This window comes from Microtus ochrogaster, chromosome 7 (assembly GCF_000317375.1).
Source record: "Microtus ochrogaster isolate Prairie Vole_2 chromosome 7, MicOch1.0, whole genome shotgun sequence".
Classification (NCBI taxonomy): Eukaryota; Metazoa; Chordata; class Mammalia; order Rodentia; family Cricetidae; genus Microtus; species Microtus ochrogaster.
In genome coordinates this window covers 53,400,233-53,419,607 of record NC_022014.1, presented here as the reverse complement: position 1 = coordinate 53,419,607, position 19,375 = coordinate 53,400,233, and the positions used below count along the sequence as shown (strand labels likewise).

The window sequence follows — 19,375 nt, the reverse complement described above, 5'->3', positions numbered from 1 at the left end:
AAAAAAAAAAAAAAAAAAAAAAAAAGACACCAAAAGGAGATCAACAGGAAACAAATCAGAAAAGAAGAAGTCAAACTCTCACTATTTGCTGATGATATGACTTTACATAAGCAACCCCAAAACTTCTACCAAGGAACTCCTAAAATTCATAAACACCTTTAGTAATATAACAGGATACAAGATTAACTCAAAAAACCAGTAGCCCTCCTTTACACAGATAATAAATGGGCTGAGAAAGAAATCAGAGAAACATCACCCTTCACAACAGCCACAAATAGCAGAAAATATCTCGGAGTAACTCTAACCAAACAAGTGGAAGACCTGTATGACAAAAACTTTAAATCTTTGAAGAAATTGAAGAAGACACCAGAAAATGGAAAGATCCCCCATGCTCTTGGGTAGGCAGAATTAACATAGTAAAAATAGAAATCCTACCGAAAGCATCTACAGATTCAATGCAGTGCCCATCAAAATCCCAGCAAAATTCTTTACAGACCTCAAAAGAACAATACTCAACTTCACATGGAAAAGCAAAAAACCCAGGATAGCCAAAAACAATCCTGTACAATAAAGAAATTTCTGGAGGCACCACAATCCCTGACTTCAAACTCTACTACAGAGCTAAGTATTGGAAACAGCCTGGTATTGGCATAAACAGACAGGAGGACCAATGGAACCAAATCAAAGGTCCGGGTATTAATCCATATACCTATGAACACCTGATTTTTTTCAAAGAACCTAAAAATAGAATATAGAAAAATGAAAGCACCTTCAACAAACGGTGCTGGAATAATGGAAGTCAAAGAACAAAAATAGATCCATATCTATCACCATGCATCAAAGACCTCAACATAAAACCAACTAAACTGAACCTCACAGAAGAGAAAGTGGGAAGTACACTTGAACGCACTGACACTGGAGACCACTTCCTAAATAGAACCCCAGTAGCACAGACGCTGAGAAAAACAATTAAATGGAACTTCCTGAAACTGAGACACTTCTGTAAAGCACGAAAGCCTACAGAATAGGAAACATTCTTCACCAACCCCACATCAGACAGAGGTCAGATATCCAAAATATACAAAGACTTAAGAAATTGGTCATCAAAAGAACAAATAATTCAATTTTTTAAAAAATGGGGTACAGACCTAAACAGAGAACTCTCAACAGAGGAATCTAAAATGGCTGAAAGACATTTAAGGAAATGTTCAACATCCTTAGTCATCAGAGAAATGCAAATCAAAACAACTCTGGGATTCCATTTTACACCTGTCAGAATGGCCAAGATCAAAAACACTGATGACAACTTATGCTGGAGAGGATGTGGGGAAAAGGGAACACTCCTGTATTGCTGGTGGGAGTGTAAACTGATACAGCTGCTTTGATATCAGTATGATGGTTTCTAAGAAACTTAGGAAACAATTTACCTCAAGACCCAGCAATACCACTTTTGGGTATTTACCCAAAGGCTCCTCAATAGTACCACAAGGACATGAGCTCAACTATGTTCATAGCAGCTTTGTTTGTCATAACCAGAACCTGGAAACAATCTAGATGCCTCTCAACTGAAGAATGGATAAGGAAAATGTGGTACATTTACACAATGGAGTACTACACTGTGGAAAAAAATAGTGACATCTTGAAATTTGCAGGCAAATGGATGGAACTAGAAAACATCATATTGAGTGAGGTAACCCAGACCCAGAAAGACAAATAAAAAATGTACTCACTCATAGGTGGCTTTCAAACATAAAACAAAGAAAAACCTGCCTATAATTTACAACCCCTGAGAACCTAGACAACAAAGAAAAACCTAAGAGACATAAATGGATCTAATACACATGGGAAGTAGAAAAAGACAAGATCTCCTGAGTAAACTGGGAGCATGGAGTCATGGGAGAGAAAGAGGAAGGGAGGAGAGTGGAGAAATATATATAGTTCAATAAAAATAATTTTTAAAAAAGGCTTACAAGGAAAAGAAACAACAACAACAACAAAACCCAAACTAGGAAGGCTTAGACTTGGTCTTCACGTGGGGAGGTGGGGGATGGGGTGAGATTCTGTGTGAGGGTTGTTGCTCCCATGCTAACAAATCAGGACCAAGACAGAAGATAACAGGCGCATGAGTCAAATACCTCCTGGTACATCAGATTGATTGGAACCCGTAGCTCACAACCCTCCTCACTGCTCTCGCTAGCCCTGTACTCTTCCTTTTACAGGACTTGCTGTGGGGCCCAGTATAATAAACTGCTTCTTAAAAATTGTAAGGCAAAGACTGACTTGATTAAGTTACTTATCCTCAGGACCCAAAAATTTATCCTTTAGCCAAAACCAAGGGTTTGAAAGTCACTAAAAGAAATGGATGAACAAAGTGACAAAGGCAATACCATCTTGTCCTGGCTATTTTTGTGTCTGTTTAGACACGTCTCAATAGTCTAACCCACTCCCATCCCAAACATCCATGTCAGTCTTGGCAACACATTTTGGATTTTCCATGACTCTCCTTGTAGTCTACAGAGTGAGTTCCAGGTCAGTCAGAATTAGGTAATAAGGCCGTCTTTTGATGGTGATGTTGTTACTCATGTTGATGATGATGATGAATCTTTTTAAAAATCTAAAGACCAGGCACACATCTTCTAATCGTAGCACTTGGGAGGCTGAAGCAAGAGGACAAAGCAAGTCTATACTATACAGTAAAATCCAAGTCAAACTGTCCCAGCCAGATCTTGTCTCAAATAAACAAAACAAAATAACCTACTGAGTGGGGTAAGTCCCAGTTCAGCCACCTTAAGATTGGGCTATGAAGCAATAGATCCCAATTCAAATACTAACAGACAGATGCCACATGGACTCCATCCAGGAAGAACATCAACCAGGTATGAGAAAGAACAAGCAAAGACAATGGACACTTGGCCTTCCAAGAGAGCAGCAGTAAGGAGGAATGGGTTCTACAGGTCTATTTTCCACTACAGTGAGGCCCAGTGCTGTCCAATATCATTTAAGAGAAGCTAGAAATCCAGGTGTTTGTGTAAGATCCTCCAGTAAAATCCTCATACCAGAGATGGCGGCAGTTCACATAATTAAAGCCAAAAACCACAACTGGTGAATGGTACACGCCTGTAATCCCAGCACTTGGGAGGCCAAAGCAAGAGAATCAGGAGTCCAGGGTCATCCTCCGCTACATAGCAAGTTTGAGGCCAGCCTGGGCTATAAAAGTACAATAAAAAAATAAAATATTAAAGACTAAGGAAATAAATAAAGCCAAGCTAGCCTAGAGGTAGACTAGATCTAAAACCCAATTCAGAACACATCTCTCAGACATACACACTAAAACACTGAAACCAGACCTACTGGCACTAGCCTATAATCCCAGTACTCAAGAAGCTAAGGCAAGAAGACAGTAAATTCCAGGCTAGCCTGAGATACAAAGCAAAATTCTGTCTCAAAACAAAACCACAAAAAGCCAGGCATGGTGGCATACACCTTCAATCCCAACAATTAGAAGGTAGAGACCAACCTGATCTACACATCAAGTTCCAGACCATCATTATACAGAAGACCTTGTCTGTAAATAAATGAATACATTTTACTTAGTTTTATTTATTTGTTCAAATGTTGATTGAGCCTACTGGATGTGAGGCCCCAGGCCTAGGGGGAAACAGATGAACATGATCTCACTGGACTATTGCAAAACCAAATATACAAAGCACAGAATAGCATTTTATCCTGAATGTCTCAGAGAGAAGCTTCGAAGAAGTCTGAAAGCTATTCTAGGGTTTTAGGTCATCTGCTCATGCAACAAGTAATTACTGTGCACCAGACAGTCTCAGATACTAAGATTAGAGTCACACACGCAACAAAGAAGTAAACTCTTTCATGTACGTATGAGAAAAGTTAAGCGCTGTGAGGTGGGAGCAGAAATTGGGTACAAGAAGTACAGGGGTCAGGGCAAAGATGCCTGAGGAGTCCCTGTGACTGGAGAGAAGAGAGGGCAGCGAGAGAACAGGGCTAGATGCTCCACAGTTGCTTAAACAGGATGACTGGGGAGTCACTGAAGGGTGCTAAGCAAAAGGGTCTGGTCTTGGTGTCTCGGTCAGTCTCTCTCTCTACTGGGGAGCAGAGGAAAGGCAGGGTCTGTTCTCTATCTCTATATTCCCTCTTTTTTTTTCCCAAGACAGGGTTTTTCTGTGTAACATCCTGGCTGTCCTGGAGCTCGCTTTGTAGACCAGGCTGGCCTCAAACTCAATAAAGTTCTGCCTGCCTCTGCCTTCCAAGTACTGGGTCTGGTGTCTCTTAATAGGATTTCTCTGGGCTGGAATTGGAGTTCTGTGAGGAAAAGCTTGCCTAACAGCTGTCAGGCCCTGGATTCTAATCCCAGAATTACAAAAGAATAAAAATCAAAAATACATTCTCTGGCCGGGCAGTGGTGGCGCACGCCTTTAATCCCAGCACTCGGGAGGCAGAGGCGGGTGGATCTCTGTGAGTTCAAGGCCAGCCTGGTCTACAAGAGCTAGTTCTAGGACAGGAACCAAAAGCTACGGAGAAACCCTGTCTCGAAAAAAAAAAATACATTCTCTGGTTGCTGGGCTGATACTAGAACGCAGGGATCAGATCAAGGAAGAACAGAGAGAGAAGAGTGACAGGAAATTGGGTGTGTAGTACAGGACTGTTATTCCAGTTACTGGGGAAGCTGAGGCAGGAAGATCCCAAGTTCAGGGCCCACGTGGGCTACAGAGTTGAAGGACAGCCTGGGTAACTTAGTGAGATTCTTGTCTCAAAATAGAAAGTAAAAACAGGGCTGAGGGTGCCAGTAGCTCAGACCCCAGCCCTACATAAACAAATAGTGTTCAAAAGCAATAACAAAGCCTGGCAGTGGCGGTACACACCTTTAATCCTAGCACTTGGGGGGCAGAGGTGGATCTCTGTGAGTTCCAGGCCAGCCTGGTCTACAAAGCAAGTTCCAGAACAACCAAGACTGTTAACAGAAAAACTCTGTCTCGAAAAACCAAAAAAAACAAACAATGTCAGCTCAGTAGATGGCACCTCAGGCCCCAGAAGACACCCCTGACTAGTTTGGATACATTCTGCAAGAGCAGACAGATACACAGTAGGAGGGAACAAGAACCAAGGACACCACAGGTTTTGGCCCCCAAGAGAAAGTTCCGAAGACAGGGCACCAAAGGTACCCCAGCTCCTCCCAGGATACAGCCATATAGAGATGTTCTTGAGTGTCGCTCCCCCTCCCCCGCCAGAGGTTTCTGTGGACACCCTCCAAACAGAAGAGGCTGTCACCCACCACCATGTTCTCAAGGTGAAGCACCTCCAACACACACACACTGAAACGCACACACTCCCCAGACCCTGGTTCAACCAGAGGCAGCTGCACTGAACACACACACACACACACACACACACACACACACCAGACCCTGGTCTCAGCCAGTGGCAGCTGCACTGAACACACACACACACACACACATACACACACTCCCCAGACCTGGTCTCAATCAGAGACAGCTGCAGCTTCCTCTTGCAAGGACAAGGGACAAGGTCATGGATCTTGAACCAGAGCCTCTCAGGCCACTCCCACAGGTCCCCAAGCCATTTACCTAGTTATCTGGGCACCCTTACCCCATCATTCTGGGCTGTGCTCACAAGCTACATCCATCTGGTAAGGGAAGGGAAGGGGCCTGACTATGGCAATCAAGGGCTTAGGAGAGCAGAGGAACACAGGTGCAGGAGGAAAGGGGGTAAAAAAGGCTTTCCAATCACTTGCTACCCCAGGAGCATTCCACCAGTTAGTCACCAAGATCCATTTGCTGCACTGGTCAGGTACAGTGTTCAGGGGGTTGAATCAGCCCCCACAACCACTCAGTCCAGAGCATGCACTGCGGACCTGCTGCAAAATTCTGTGTCCAGATGTTCTCAGCAAAAATCAAGTATGGAGGAGTTCCACTTCCATCTACTGAGTGCTAGCCAGGTACTGAGCAGCACTGTTCCCAGCACTTTCAAGAATTCATTATTCAGCGTTCAAATTACCGACATTTGCTATGTACATCATTATTACGTGTGGGGAAACTGAGGTACGGAGTAGATGCAGAACCAGGGTTTGAAAGCAGGGCACACAGGCACTTGTTCTGAGCCATCGCGTACACAACTGCCTGAGTCCTGTGCTCAGCTTCTAATATTTCCAATACTTCTATAATTAAGCATGAAATTAGTACTTTTCATTTTCTTTACTTTTTTGTTTATCTGTTTGGTTTTGGAGGTACTGGGAATTGAGCATGGGGTTTCACACATGCTAGGCAAGTGTTCACCCACAGAGCTAAATCTCTAGTTCTTCTTTTACATTTAATTTTGAAACAAGATCTTGCTTAATTGTCCAGGTTGGTCTTGAACTTGTGGTTCTCCTGCCTCAGCTTCTTCAGTAACTAATGTAGCACATCTAAAAATGACTCAGAGAGAGCAACTGGGGTTCAACCAGAAGGTCAGAAAAGCAAAACAGCCAGCCACTGATTCTTACCTCTACCTCAGTCCAAAATGGCAATTCTGCCTCCAGGAATCCTCAGAATGAGACTGACTGAGAACTGTCTCCTCCCGTTTTATATTCCTCTCTAGGTGTGCACCACTACCACCTGGTTTCTATGGCAAACTATTCTAACTACTGGGATTAAAGGTGTATGGCACCAGTGCCTGGTCTGTAAGGCTGATTAGTGTGCCTGTTTTACTCTCAGAGGGAGGATGGGAATCTGCCTAAGGTGAAAACCAGTCACCATTACTGCCAAGCACAGTTCATTTATCTTAATTTTCTGTGGTAAAAAGTCCCTAAAAAGAAAGAACACAAAACTGGGTTTCTTGAGTAGGCTTCTTAGCTGATTAGAAGACAGAGAACACCCCAAACACATTTTAATCATCACTGCCCAGCAATAAAATACATCCTAGTATGAGCTGGCAAGATGCTTGCTATGTATGACCTGAGTTCAATCCTCAAGACCCTACATGATGAAGAGAACCATTGTATGCATACCCTCATACATATACATACAATATGTATTTATATATTATGTGTATGTATATATATGTGTGTGTGTGTGTGTGTGTGTGTGTGTGTGTGTGTGTGTATATACAAAAATACACAAACTGGTAGAGAATCTAATGACTAGTCAACCTACTTTCAGTCACTACAACAGAAGAAAATAAACCAGGAAATATACCAGAATTCATGTGCCACTGAACCAGATGCCACCGGGTCCTTGCAGAGTAATTCTTTTATCTCCACACATGGCACAAGGGTAAATAAAGCACATACAGGTATTTCTCTGTGGCAAACAGGCAGCGATCTCTTGCAGACTCCTGAATGTTAATCACTAGCACTGTTTTCAGCCCTAGGGAAACCTCCAGTCTCGTGGCTTTAAAATGGGAGTCACATTCAAGCGCGGTAAGTTTCTCAACCAAAAATAGCACCCTTCCTCACCCAAAAGACTAAAGTCTGCCAGTGGGCCTTCATAGGCCTTCACTCCTATCAGGGAGGTAACTCAAAACAGTACAAGAAAGTACTTGTGGGCACTAATCAGAGACTAAGAAACGGGTGTTTTTCCTGTTTGTCAAACAGAAAAAAGAAAATCATTGTGGCCAGGCTCTCCTATTGTATTTACTAGATAATCAGAATAGCACAATTCACGATTGTTCTGGAACAATGGGCAAATCGCATTACAGGGAGGGACACGAAATCCACAAACACCGGGGATTACAGCAATCAGTCAGGGAACCCAGCCTAGGATCACTTCAAAAGAAAGCTATCTGGAAAGGGCCTGAAGTCCCAGAACATACCCAAGGTCCAGCCTCAGCGCCTCACAGGGTGGAAGGGACTCCCCTGGGTACCAGGGTCCCGGGCATCTTCCACTGCACCACAAACCCGCAAAGAGGGGCAGAAGGGAACTCCTATCCTTCTCTCTGTTTCCTTAAACCTTTCCGGTATCATTTAGGCAGAAAGGAAGGAAACCATGAGAAAAACATGATACCAGAGTAACAGGGAGGTAATACAAACGGTGGGGGGATCCCCAACACAAGAGGTAGGAAGTCCCTTTTTAGAGCTTCTGCCCGGTGTTCAGAGATGGGGCATGTGCTGTGAATGGGGATCCTACCCCCACAAAGGACGGCAAATCTCCCGCTTTGCTGCCTCCAGACCAGGCGTCCCCACCGGAGGGCCGAACCCCAAAAGCAGCGAAGCCCCTCCCCGCCCAAGCCCAGCTCTCCCGGAACCGGGTCCCCAGAGTCTGACGGCGGCGACTGCGCTCGGGCCCGAGTGGCGGGTTCCCGCGTCTGTAGAGCGGGGCTCGGACTGGGGAGCGGCTGGGCCCGCGCGTCCCTGCGTCCCCCGCGTCCCCGGGACCTTTCCGGCCACCCCTTGCCCCCCACCCCCGCGGCCCACCACCTACCCAAAGCGGGTCGGAGCCATCAGCGCTGCAGAAGCTGCGCAGCGCCATGCGGGCGGCCGGCAGAGCGAGGAGCCGCAGCGCCGCGCGGTTGGCTCGCGTCACCGGGATGCAGCCCCGCCCCGCCCCGCCCCGCCCCGCCCCGCCCCGCGCGTGGGAGCAAGTAAGGGCACTCGGTTCCCCGGACTGGGCCTGCAGGCCTTGTCTGCAGCTCCCACCCCCTGCCGGTTCCGAACACCTGCTCGGCCGCGTGGAACCCCGCGCTGGGTCCTCCACACCCTGGCTTCGTGCCAGGCGATCCTAACTGTACAGCCTTTCCCCTGCTGCGGCATTTGGGGCTTGTTCCTTCAGGTCAACCGGCGGGGTAGGGATGTGAACTCACAAGAAAGGAAAGGGAACAGATGGGGAAACTGGGGCTCACAGAGGTGAGGAAACTTGTTCAGGGCCTCTGAACGAGTAGAAGTGGAGGTCGTTCGAATCCGGAGCCTATGATTGATTGCATCCTAAACACTGAGCTCACCATCCTAAACCCTTGTTTGCCACCCTTCCTCCCATAGTCTGCAAAGCACCCTGGGAATTCTCCCACTCTGAGTGCAGCCAGGAAATAAGTCCTTTCACGTTGTTTTTGGTAGGGATTTGGGGGATTTGGAGACAGGGTCTCGTATAATTAAGTCTGGTCTCTAACTCGCTACTTAGTAGAAGATGGCCTTGAACTTGTAATCCTCCTGCCTCCACTTTGGTTTTTATTTGTTTCTCTGTGTAGTCCCTGGCTGTCCTGGAACTCTATTTTAGATCCATTTGCCTCCCAAGTGCTGTGTTTAAAGGCATGCTCCACAGGCCCGGCCATGCCTCTGCTTCGAGATAACCTAGCCTACTGAGTTAATGTGATGCTGAAAATAGGGCCCCGGGCTTCTTCCATGCCAGCAAAGCAAGCATTCTACCAACTAAGCTATACCACTCCAGCCCCTTGAAAATATTTTAATTTAAAAAACCAATAATAAAGGTAAAGGAGTAAGATGGACATGATTTATGAGGATCAACCACAAACCAGAGAATGTGTTAGGTACTGGAAACAGAGCCATGAACAAAACAGGCTCCTACTCCCACCCCATGAAGTAGGGCTGGCAACAACCCAGCATCTCAGAGGCAAGGACACTTAAGACTACTTCACATTCATGATTAGAGAGTTACTCAAGGTTCGATATTTAACAGTATACACACATTAAACTAAAAATCAAGCATTAACTCATGAAGTACATAATATTCTTCCTATTTTTCAGGTGAGAGACCAAAACCAAAAGCAAAAGCAACTTGTCAAAGATCATTTGCCGTGACTAACAGAGCCCAGCTTTGCAATAAGGCAGTCCTGCTGGGGGTCACCTCTGTGTGATGTTGCCTCAGTACTACTTAAGATACAGAGACTGAAGAGCTGGAGTCTAAGCTTTCCAAGGACTCCAGCAATGCCTAGCCTCTCTCCTCCTCTTCTTAGGTGTCTGCCTGATTCCCAATAGCATGCACACAAACAGCTAGAGCAAATTTAAAAATGAGCTGAGTATAAACATGAGACCCCATAGACGCAAGGTTCTTGGTGAGAGAAGAAGGAAGGACACAGTATTTTTTTGTGATTCTTTGCCTGGCCCAGGTCCCCCACAATATAAGTGAGGGTTTGTTTGTTGTTATTATAGTAACATTACTTTTTATCTCCTTGTGTGTCTGTGCCGGGGTATACTTGTAAATGTCTACTTGTGGAGGTCAGAGAACAGTCTGAGAGAGTTGTTTCTCTTGGAAGCAGGGTCCTAGGGCTCTAACTCAAGGCATCATGTTTGGCAGTAAGTGTCTTTACCTGTAGAGCCATCTCTATGAGTGAGCTTTTAAAGGATAATTACCGTCAGTTGGCAATTCTCAATGCACTGTTACCCATCTGCTGTGTACCAGGGGTCATGCCCTAGCAAGCTAGCAGCTAGACATGTTCAAATCTGATAGACCTTAGAGTGGAGCTGTATTTTCAAGTGTTTTAATGATAAGGCAGCAGATATTAATCACATAATTTCATAACAGAAAGTGTGTTTACAACTGTTGCAAAATTCAGAAACAAAAGGGGATAAAGAGAGTCTAAAGGGGGCCAGGCTTGCTCAGGTAAAAGTCAATAAGACTTGCTGGAAGACAGCTTTTGAGCTAAACATAAGCAGAGTTGGGATTCCAATAGGAACTGTGTCCTGAGCTGAAGAAAGTCTATAAGAAAACCATGAAGCAGCCAAGACTGGTGGCGGGTGCCCATGATCTCAGTGCTTGGGAGACTGAGGAGGGAAGAGCTTGAGTTTTAACTCATAGGTGCTACACAAGCATGAAAACCTGGATTCTGATCTCCAACATCCATGTCAAAAAGCACCCATGTGTCAGCACACATCTGTAACCCTAGTCCTGTGACGATGGAGACAGGTAGATCCCTAGAGCTCACAAGACAGCCAGCCTAGTTATGAAATCCAGTGAGAGATGCCATCTCAAAAACAAACTGGAGAAGGCCAGTAAGAGAGCTCATTCAGCAAAGGCACTTGCATGCAGACGTAACAACCTGAGTTCCATACCCCAGTCCCACAAGGTAGCAGGAAAGAATTGACTCCTATAGTTCTTCTCTGACTACCACAAATGCTCCAGGGCACATCAGCACCACCACCCCCCTCTGTCTCTCTGTCTCTGTCTCTCTCTCTCTCTCTCTCTCTCTCTCTCTCTCTCTCTCTCTCACACACACACACACACACACACACACACAAATATATATATTTGGTTTTTTGAGACAGGGTTTCTTTGTGTAGTTTTAGAGCCTGTCCTGGAACTCTCTCTGTAGACCAGGCTGGCCTCAAACTCACAGACATCAGCCTGCCTCTGCCTCCTGGGTGCTGGGATTAAAGCTGTGTGCAACCACCACCTGGCTCACAAAATAAATTTAACTTAATTTGAAAAATAAGGGCTGTGGTGGTGTACACCTTTAGTTCCAGCACACAGGAGGCAAAGACAGGCCAGGTGAGTTTGAGAACAGCCTGGTCTACAGAACAAGTTCCAGGACAGACTCCAAAGCTACACAGAGAAACCCTGCCTCAAAAAACAAACAAAAAAAGAGAGAAAGAAAAATAAGGTGGTACTTTGGGCAGGGTGGCACTCACCTTTAACTCCAATACTCAGAACGCAAAGGCGGGCAGATCTCTGTAAGTTCTGGGTCAACTAGGTTTACATAGTAAGACAGTCTCTAAATACATACATACATACATATATACATACATACATACGGTGTACAGCAACTGAATCTTGAAGACATCCAATGATACAATGTATGCATTGTACACATGTACCTCCCCCAACAGACACAAGAAAATGAACAACCATGAAAGAGAGAAAAACCTTAGAGGACCCAGCTTGGGAATAGAATGGAGACAGGGAAGCAAGAGGGACCTGTATGTTCTAGGATAAAGTCACCAGTACCCGAGAATGTAGGATTATGCTGGTCAAGGGAGAGACTGTGAAGAAGCACTGATGGAATTTAGGTAGGGCACAAGGTTAAGCATGATTTCTTCTCATTCTTAGCCACTTTACTCACTTTTTCTTTCAACAAATCTCTAATCCTTTTCACTAGGCAAGTCTGTGAAAGGGTGCTGACAAATGAGTCACAGGTGACGTGCATGCATGCTCTGGGAAAGAGGGTTTAGTGGTTTCTCCTAAGCTGAGCATCTCAGTTCTGTACAAGAGAAACACTGATTCCAACCATAACTTCTACCAATATGCGCGTAGCACAGTGTAGATTGACCTCCCAAAGCCTGATAAGGAGCATCAGAAGGCAGAAGCAGACTAATGTCTCTTCAGTCTTATTTATCTGATGTTGGAGAATAGGAAGAAATGGGACTGAAGATACGGTTCCGCAGGTATGAACACTTTCTGCCAAGCCTAAAAACTAGAGTTTCATCTCTGGAAACTACATAAAGAAAGGTGAAAAGAACAGAACCCCTGAGATTATCCCGTGAACCGCCACATGTGTAATTACCCAGGAGGCTGAGATAGGAAGATAAAGACCCACCTGGGGTAATTCAAAGTCAGCCTAGGCAATTTAGCAAGCTGGGACCCTGTTTCAAAAAGAAGAAGAGAATAAAATTATAGCTCTGTGGTGGAGTATGAGCTGGCTCCCATTGTACATAAGGCCCTGGGCTTGACCCTCAGTATTGAGAACTAAAAAGAGGCACAATTAATATACAACTTTACATCACGTGCAGTCCCTCTACTCAGTAAGGCAGAAGTAAGAAGACGAACGCAAGTTTGAGGCCAAGCTGGTGTATGTTGTGAATTCTACATCAAGTAGGACAGAAGTGAGATGAGCTGTAGGGTCGAGAAGGTTGATAGCAGTGTGTGTGTGTGTGTGTGTGTGTGTGTGTGTGTGTGTGTGTGTGTGTGCATCCATTTATGTGTTTTTAAATGCATTGAGCTTACTTTACTGTATAAAACTTATACCATGATTAGGGATTTTAAAATTAGTCAAGCATGATGGTACACACATGTAAACCCAGCATTCAGAGAGCACAGTCTGGAAGATTAGAAGTTTGAGACCAGCCTACACAGTAAACTCAAGGTCAGCCTGGGCAACAATACTGCCAGGTCCTTTGTTTTTTGAAAGGAGCTCTCACATAGCCCAGGCTTGCCTCAGATGTGCTGTGAGGGTACTACAGAGGGTAGTATGGTGTGATCAAGTAAGACCCCCCCCCCGAGAGGTCTCCAATTGGAGCAATGACCCAGATGATCCAACATCCAAAACAGCTTCGAGGCAATTTGCCGAGATGATACAGCCTCACAGATTTCTACAGCCAAGATTGAACCATAATTCTAAATTTTCTCAGGCTCCTCCTAAGAGTACCACACTCCCCAATCAGCAGGAAGTAGTATAGAAAACTATGCCCAAATTCCTAAAATATTGTTTATTAATGTTTGTTTTCATTTAAAGGGGGTTGGTTATAAATGATTAATGGTGATAGGCAATCTTTTTCTAAAGAAAGAAGGGGAATACAATATAGAAATAATAAAAAGGTAGATTATTAAATCTACTTTGATCCAGAAAACAACAGTTAATCTCAAAATACTTTACATTGGTAAAGATTTTGGTTTATTGATATAAATTTAAGAATAATTTTGTTATACTATATATATATATTTCTACTCTTTTTAAGGTATTATGTTTATGCAGATCATTTAAAATGTAATGTATAGTTAAAAATACAAATTAATAGTCAACTATAATAATCAAACTTACAGTCATGGTCATAGATTTTCTAGATATGCAGAAATATATTTCAGATGAATGGGTAATCTTAAAACACTTCAAAGACCTACAGAATATGGCATTTAAAATGTTTTAAGAACTTGGATTTTTCTCAACAGTTGAAACACATCTGCTCCTGGCAACACCAATTCAAGAAGATGATGGGCATCAAAGAAGCTCCTTATGGAATTTGCTTTTAATGTGGCAAGGCTAACCATTTGGGCAAGAAGCTGCTCTTAACTGGACTGCTTGACTATATGCTGTATAAACTTGGCATGCAGGACCCACAGGAAAATGACTAATAAACTTACTCAAAACCAGACAGGATGATCCTTCAGGGTTCTTGCTTCACAGAGGAAACTGCCAGACATTCTGTAGGACATAGAGAAAAGTGACAGACAAGCTGCCAATCTAAAGAGGACAGTCTTTCAATTTTTCTGCTTCATTGAAAAGTCTGCCAGATACTATGGCCTGTAGGCTAAAGACGGATACCCCAATATTATAGAAGAACTTTGAGTGACTATCCAGACAGTCAGATGTCTCTGTCATTTCTAGAGTTTTGGAGGTTGCTTACAATGCACTTCCTGTTTACTTAAGTAATATTATATCCTCCTGGCATCTTTGATGGAGTTGAAAACTAATTTCTTTAATTATGATAAAACATAAATTAGATATGAAATTTTATACTCACAAAGATAGGATAGATGATAGAGTAGTTCCTTTAATTTCTGTAATTCTTGCTTGATAACTATTTGGTTATATGTAATTTTACTATGTTAAAGTTAAAACCTTCCTTTAATTTGATGGAAATGGGGGAGATGATGTAGGATATCCCTCTGTATGCTGTGAATGTGTTTTAATACCATTAGGTAATAAAGAAGCTATTTTAGCCTATGGTTGGGTAGAATATAGCTAGGTGGGAAATCCAAACAGAGATACAGAGAAAAAAAAGAAAGAGTCAGGGAGACACCAGCAGCTGCCAGGCCAGGGAAACAAGATATGAGGTCACAAGTCCCGAGCCTCATGGTAAAATATAAACTAATAGAAATTAACCCATTTAAATGTAAAAACTAGTTAATAATAAGCCTTAACAAATAGACCAAACAGTTTGGAATTAATATTAATTTGTAATTAATATTAATATTATGTCTCGGGAACTGGCAGGCGTGAGAGAAATGTCTGGTTATAGATTAAGATCAAACTCAGGGGCCAGGCGGTGGTGGCACACGCCTTTAATCCCAGCACTCGGGAGGCAGAGGCAGACGGATCTCTGTGAGTTCAAGACCAGCCTGGTCTACAGAGCTAGTTCCAGGACAGAGAAACCCTGTCTCGAAAATCAAAAAAAAAAAAAAAAAAAAAAAAAGCTCAAACTCAGGGCTTCATGCATACTAGGCAAGCATTCTCCCAGCTGAGCTACATCCCCAGCCCCTCAAAATTATTTTCTAAATAAAAATAAAGGAGTAGGATAAACATAATTCTTGAGGACCAAGAGATGGTGTTGGGTTCTGGGGCATGGTAGTGATCAAACTACAAGTCTTTCCCTATAATGAGGGAAGTGGATGGAGGTAGGACTGTAGCTTGGTGGTAGAACATAGCATGCAAAAGGCCCTGAATTCCATCCCCAGCTCTAGAGGGAGGGGAGAGGGAGGGAGAGAGAAAGTTTCCATGTCCCAAGGAGGAAAGAAGGGAACCCTGTGGCTTCTTCAGTCAGACAGCAACCTTCAGGTTACTTTTTTTCTTTTTGTTTTTCTTTTTTTTCTTCTTTTTCTTTTTGGCTTTCTGAGACAAGGTTTCTCTATATAACAGTCCTGCCCTGGCTGTCCTGGAACTTGCTTTGTAGACCAGGCTGGCCTCGAACTCATAGAGATATTCCTGCCTCTGTCTCTTGAGTGCTGGGATTAAAGACATCACCACTACCACCCAGAAACCTTCAATTTTCTTTGGTTAGTATTTATTTATTTGTACTTGGTGTTGGTGGTGCACACCTTTTAGTCCCGGCACTTGAGAGGTAGAAACAGGTGGATATTGAGGCCTAGAATATGGTCTACAGAGAAAATTCTAGGACAGCCAGAACTACACAGAGAAACCCTGTCTTGGAAAACTGAAAAAAACATTCGTTTATTTTTATTTCAGGTGCATGTTTGCCTGAATGTATGTATTTTCACCACATGCTTGTAACACCTTCAGAGGTCAGAAGAAGTCAGATCCCCAGGAATGGAGTTACAAATATTTGTGAGGTGCCATGTAGGTGGCTAGGAACTGAACCTGGATCCTCTGTAAGAACAGCAAGTGAGGGCTGGAGAGATGGCTCAGAGGTTAAGGGCATTGCCTGCTCTTCCAGAGGTTCTGAGTTCAACTCCCAGCAACCACATGGTGGCTCACAACCATCTGTAATGAGCTTTGATGCCCTCTTCTGCCCTGAGGGCATACACACACAGACAGAATATTGTATACATAATAAATAAATATTTTTTTTAAAAAAAAAAAAAAGAACAGCAAGTGATCTTAAGCTCTTCGCTGTCTCTCCAGTCCACTCGTTTGTGTTGGGGGAGGGGCTGGGAGGGAAGAGAAGGACACCTGACATGAGTCCTAGGAGCCAAACTCAGGTCCCCAAGATAGAATCCCTTGGACATCTCTCCTGCATTACTGTTTATCACCATGAGAGTGTGTACATAGGGTAGAAACCAGTTTTAAGCTGCTGCGATCTCTCACCTAGATCCCTTGCCCCCATCTTTTCTTAAACCTCAGTTCCCCCATCTGAGTCCCACAGCAATGGGAGTCCCTCCCAGCAACCAGAGGGGTCCTACTAATGTAAGAATGGCACACCCTGTGTTGAATCCAGTGACTTCATGTCATACTTGGGGTAGAAAAGATCCTCATGGTTAAGGGGACACCTGAAAGAAGAAAAGGCAGGGATGTGACACACAGACATAGGTACAAAGCTCCAGTCACATGGTGACCAAAAGGAAAAGGGGAGCTAGTAGCCGAGTCTGTACATGGGGAATGTGAGGGTCAAATTTGAACTAAATTAAGACCACCCCTCTTATACACTCTCCATGATCCCAAGTTCCCCCATGTTCCTGGGTATGTACGGTTGATGGCAGCCACTAACCACATGCCTCAATCATGCCTGATGCATTTTTAACTACTTTGCTCTTCAATTCTGTACTTCCCCTCTAGGTGCGTCCAATTGGGATCAAGCCCGAGCAAGCAGAAGCCAGAAGGTAGAAAGGGAGCCATTATTTGATGGTTTAATTTGCTTTCTAGATACAGTCTTGCTTTTGGAAGTTTTATGTGCTAGAGTCTCACATTCAGGTCTCCTGAGCCAGTATATCCAAAGAAGCCAAAGTGTCTGACAGATTTAGGGCTGGGCCTACATTTCTTCTTGAAACTTAGCCAGCACCTGCCTAGACAACATCCTCACCTTTGACTCCTGCCAAAGTAGCCCCATCTCTTCTATCCTGCCAAAGATGCCCATAGTCACTATTCACAGTTCCTTTCATATACCCACAAAGAGCAACTAAAAACAAACAACCTGATGGAAGGGTTGGGGATGAGTGCTTGCCTGGCACACACAAAGCTCTGGGCTTGATCCTCTGCACAACACAAATAGACAAACAGTAGACTCCACCAGCCAATACTACATGCAGTGGTGGGAAGACTCAAATAGCCAAGAACTTTTAAGTGAGGAAGACTGAAACAAGGCAGCTGCCTGGAGTAAAATGGAGAGGAGAAGGGAAAAGCTGGCAGGTAGGCCAGCAGGTCAGCCACGTGCAGGAAGTGAGAAAGCCCTAAGGACCAGAGGAAGACTAGCCAAGTTTTGAAAGAAAAAGGAAAATTCCCTTTCTGAGTCAGAGGGGTCAGCAAATCCTACTGAACTTCACAGAGGTTCATTGGGGGAAAAAAGTCTGGGAAGGAAAAGTACAGTATCTCATTTAAGAAAGTTATTCTGTCTATCTTTTTGAATGATTTAAGGCAAGGCCACTTTCCTGCAGGTAGTTCTGAGGTCCCAAGGGCTGGTCCCTTAGCAAGGCCATTGATCTGCCCAACTGGAATGGTAGGTCTCCTCCCTGGCCAAAGATTTCACTCTCCTAAGTATAAGAAAATAGTTTCCCCTTAATGTTGAGGTCTCTTCTACTGCACTGGCATTATGGACTTACATAATATATAAAAAGGAAGTGGGATGTTAAGTTCAACTTCATTTAGAAACTCCCATCAAAAGAAAGTAGATGATATTTGCAAGGTATGTGTGGCAAAGCCTTTTGCCCTGGGCCAAGTAAAGAAGTATTTGAAATCAATAAAATAAAGCCAGACAACATATAAAAATGACAAGGGCTAGGTTGGGGATGCAGCTCAGTAGTAAGGCATTTGCCTGACATTTGCAATGCCCTGGGTTCAATCCCCAGAACCAGGAAAAAAAGAACAAGATATGGTAACATGCCTCTCTTTCTTCCCTCACTCTCTCACTTCCTTCTTTCCTTTTTACTTGGGTCCTCACAAGCACTAGGCAAGTGCTGTACCATTGAATACTCCCTTTCAAAAGGAAGAAAATCCATATAGCAGATAAAAATAGGAGAAAACATTCAGCTTCATTTATAATCAGAAAATGCAAATTGAGGACACAGTGTCCTACAAAAATATGCATATAGTATACATTTGCTGAATGCATAATATATTTTACCATGATCATATACCAAAAAAACTATATATACACACAAGATTATAAAAACCAGCAAAACAAATTGGTGAAAAGTCTCTCCCATCAGATCCCTCTCTTTAAATATCTACTATTATTAGTATGTAGTGTGGCCTCTCAAGAATGTCTGTACCAGCAATAAAATTTAAGAATATATGGTTACCTTTCTCTGCTGATTAGCACCAAGTTTACATCAAATGGTCAATAAGACTTATCTGGGGCTCATGGATATCATAAATATTGCCATAGACCCTTCATCCAGCAACTTATGGAAAGAGAGTCAGAGACTCACATCAGAGCACTGGGCTGAGCTCCCAAAGTCCAGCTGAAGAGTGGGAGAAGTGAGAATACGAGCAAGGAGGTCAAGACCATGATGGGGACACCCACTGAAACAGTCTGCCTGAGCTAATGGGAGCTCACCAACTCCAGCCAGACAGGGAAGGAACCAGCATAGGACCAAACTAGTCCCTCTGAATGTGAGTGACCATTGTATGGCTGGGGAAGACTGCAGGGCCACTGTCAGTGGCACCAGGATTTGTCCCTACTGCTTGTACTAGCTCTTTGGGAACCTATTCTCTGTGAATAGATAACTTGCTCAGCCTAGATATAGTAGGGAGTGCTGTGGGACAATGGTTTTGCACTCTGTAAAGTTTTGTTACTTGTACTGGTTTAATAAAATGCTGATTGACCAGTAGCCAGGCAAGAAGTATAGGCAGGACAACGAGAACAGGAGAATTCTGGGAAGAGGAAAGGGTCAGTCTGCAGTTGTCACCAAGACACAGAGGAAGCAAGATGGGAATGCCTTGCTGATAAAAGGCACCATATACCATGTGGCTAACACAGACAAGAAATGTTGGTAGGAAGAACAGAAATAAGAAAGAAACACCGAGACATAGAACAGTACCAGGAGGGCAATTCAGTGAATACTGAATATTGAATTCATCCGCA

The 19,375-nt window shown here is 43.8% G+C and overlaps 1 protein-coding gene across 1 annotated transcript in view; it reads right to left on the bottom strand.

The window, feature by feature from the left end:
- The window catches only part of Abcc1 (ATP binding cassette subfamily C member 1), a 164,143-nt gene extending 155,601 nt beyond the window's left edge, over positions 1-8,542 (bottom strand). Inside the window, exon 1 of the mRNA XM_013347480.2 lies at positions 8,439-8,542. Coding sequence (XP_013202934.1) covers positions 8,439-8,486 — 48 coding nt within the window. The 5' untranslated portion in view covers positions 8,487-8,542. The remainder of the gene's footprint in view (positions 1-8,438) is intronic.
- Positions 8,543-19,375: the final 10,833 nt, after the last annotated feature.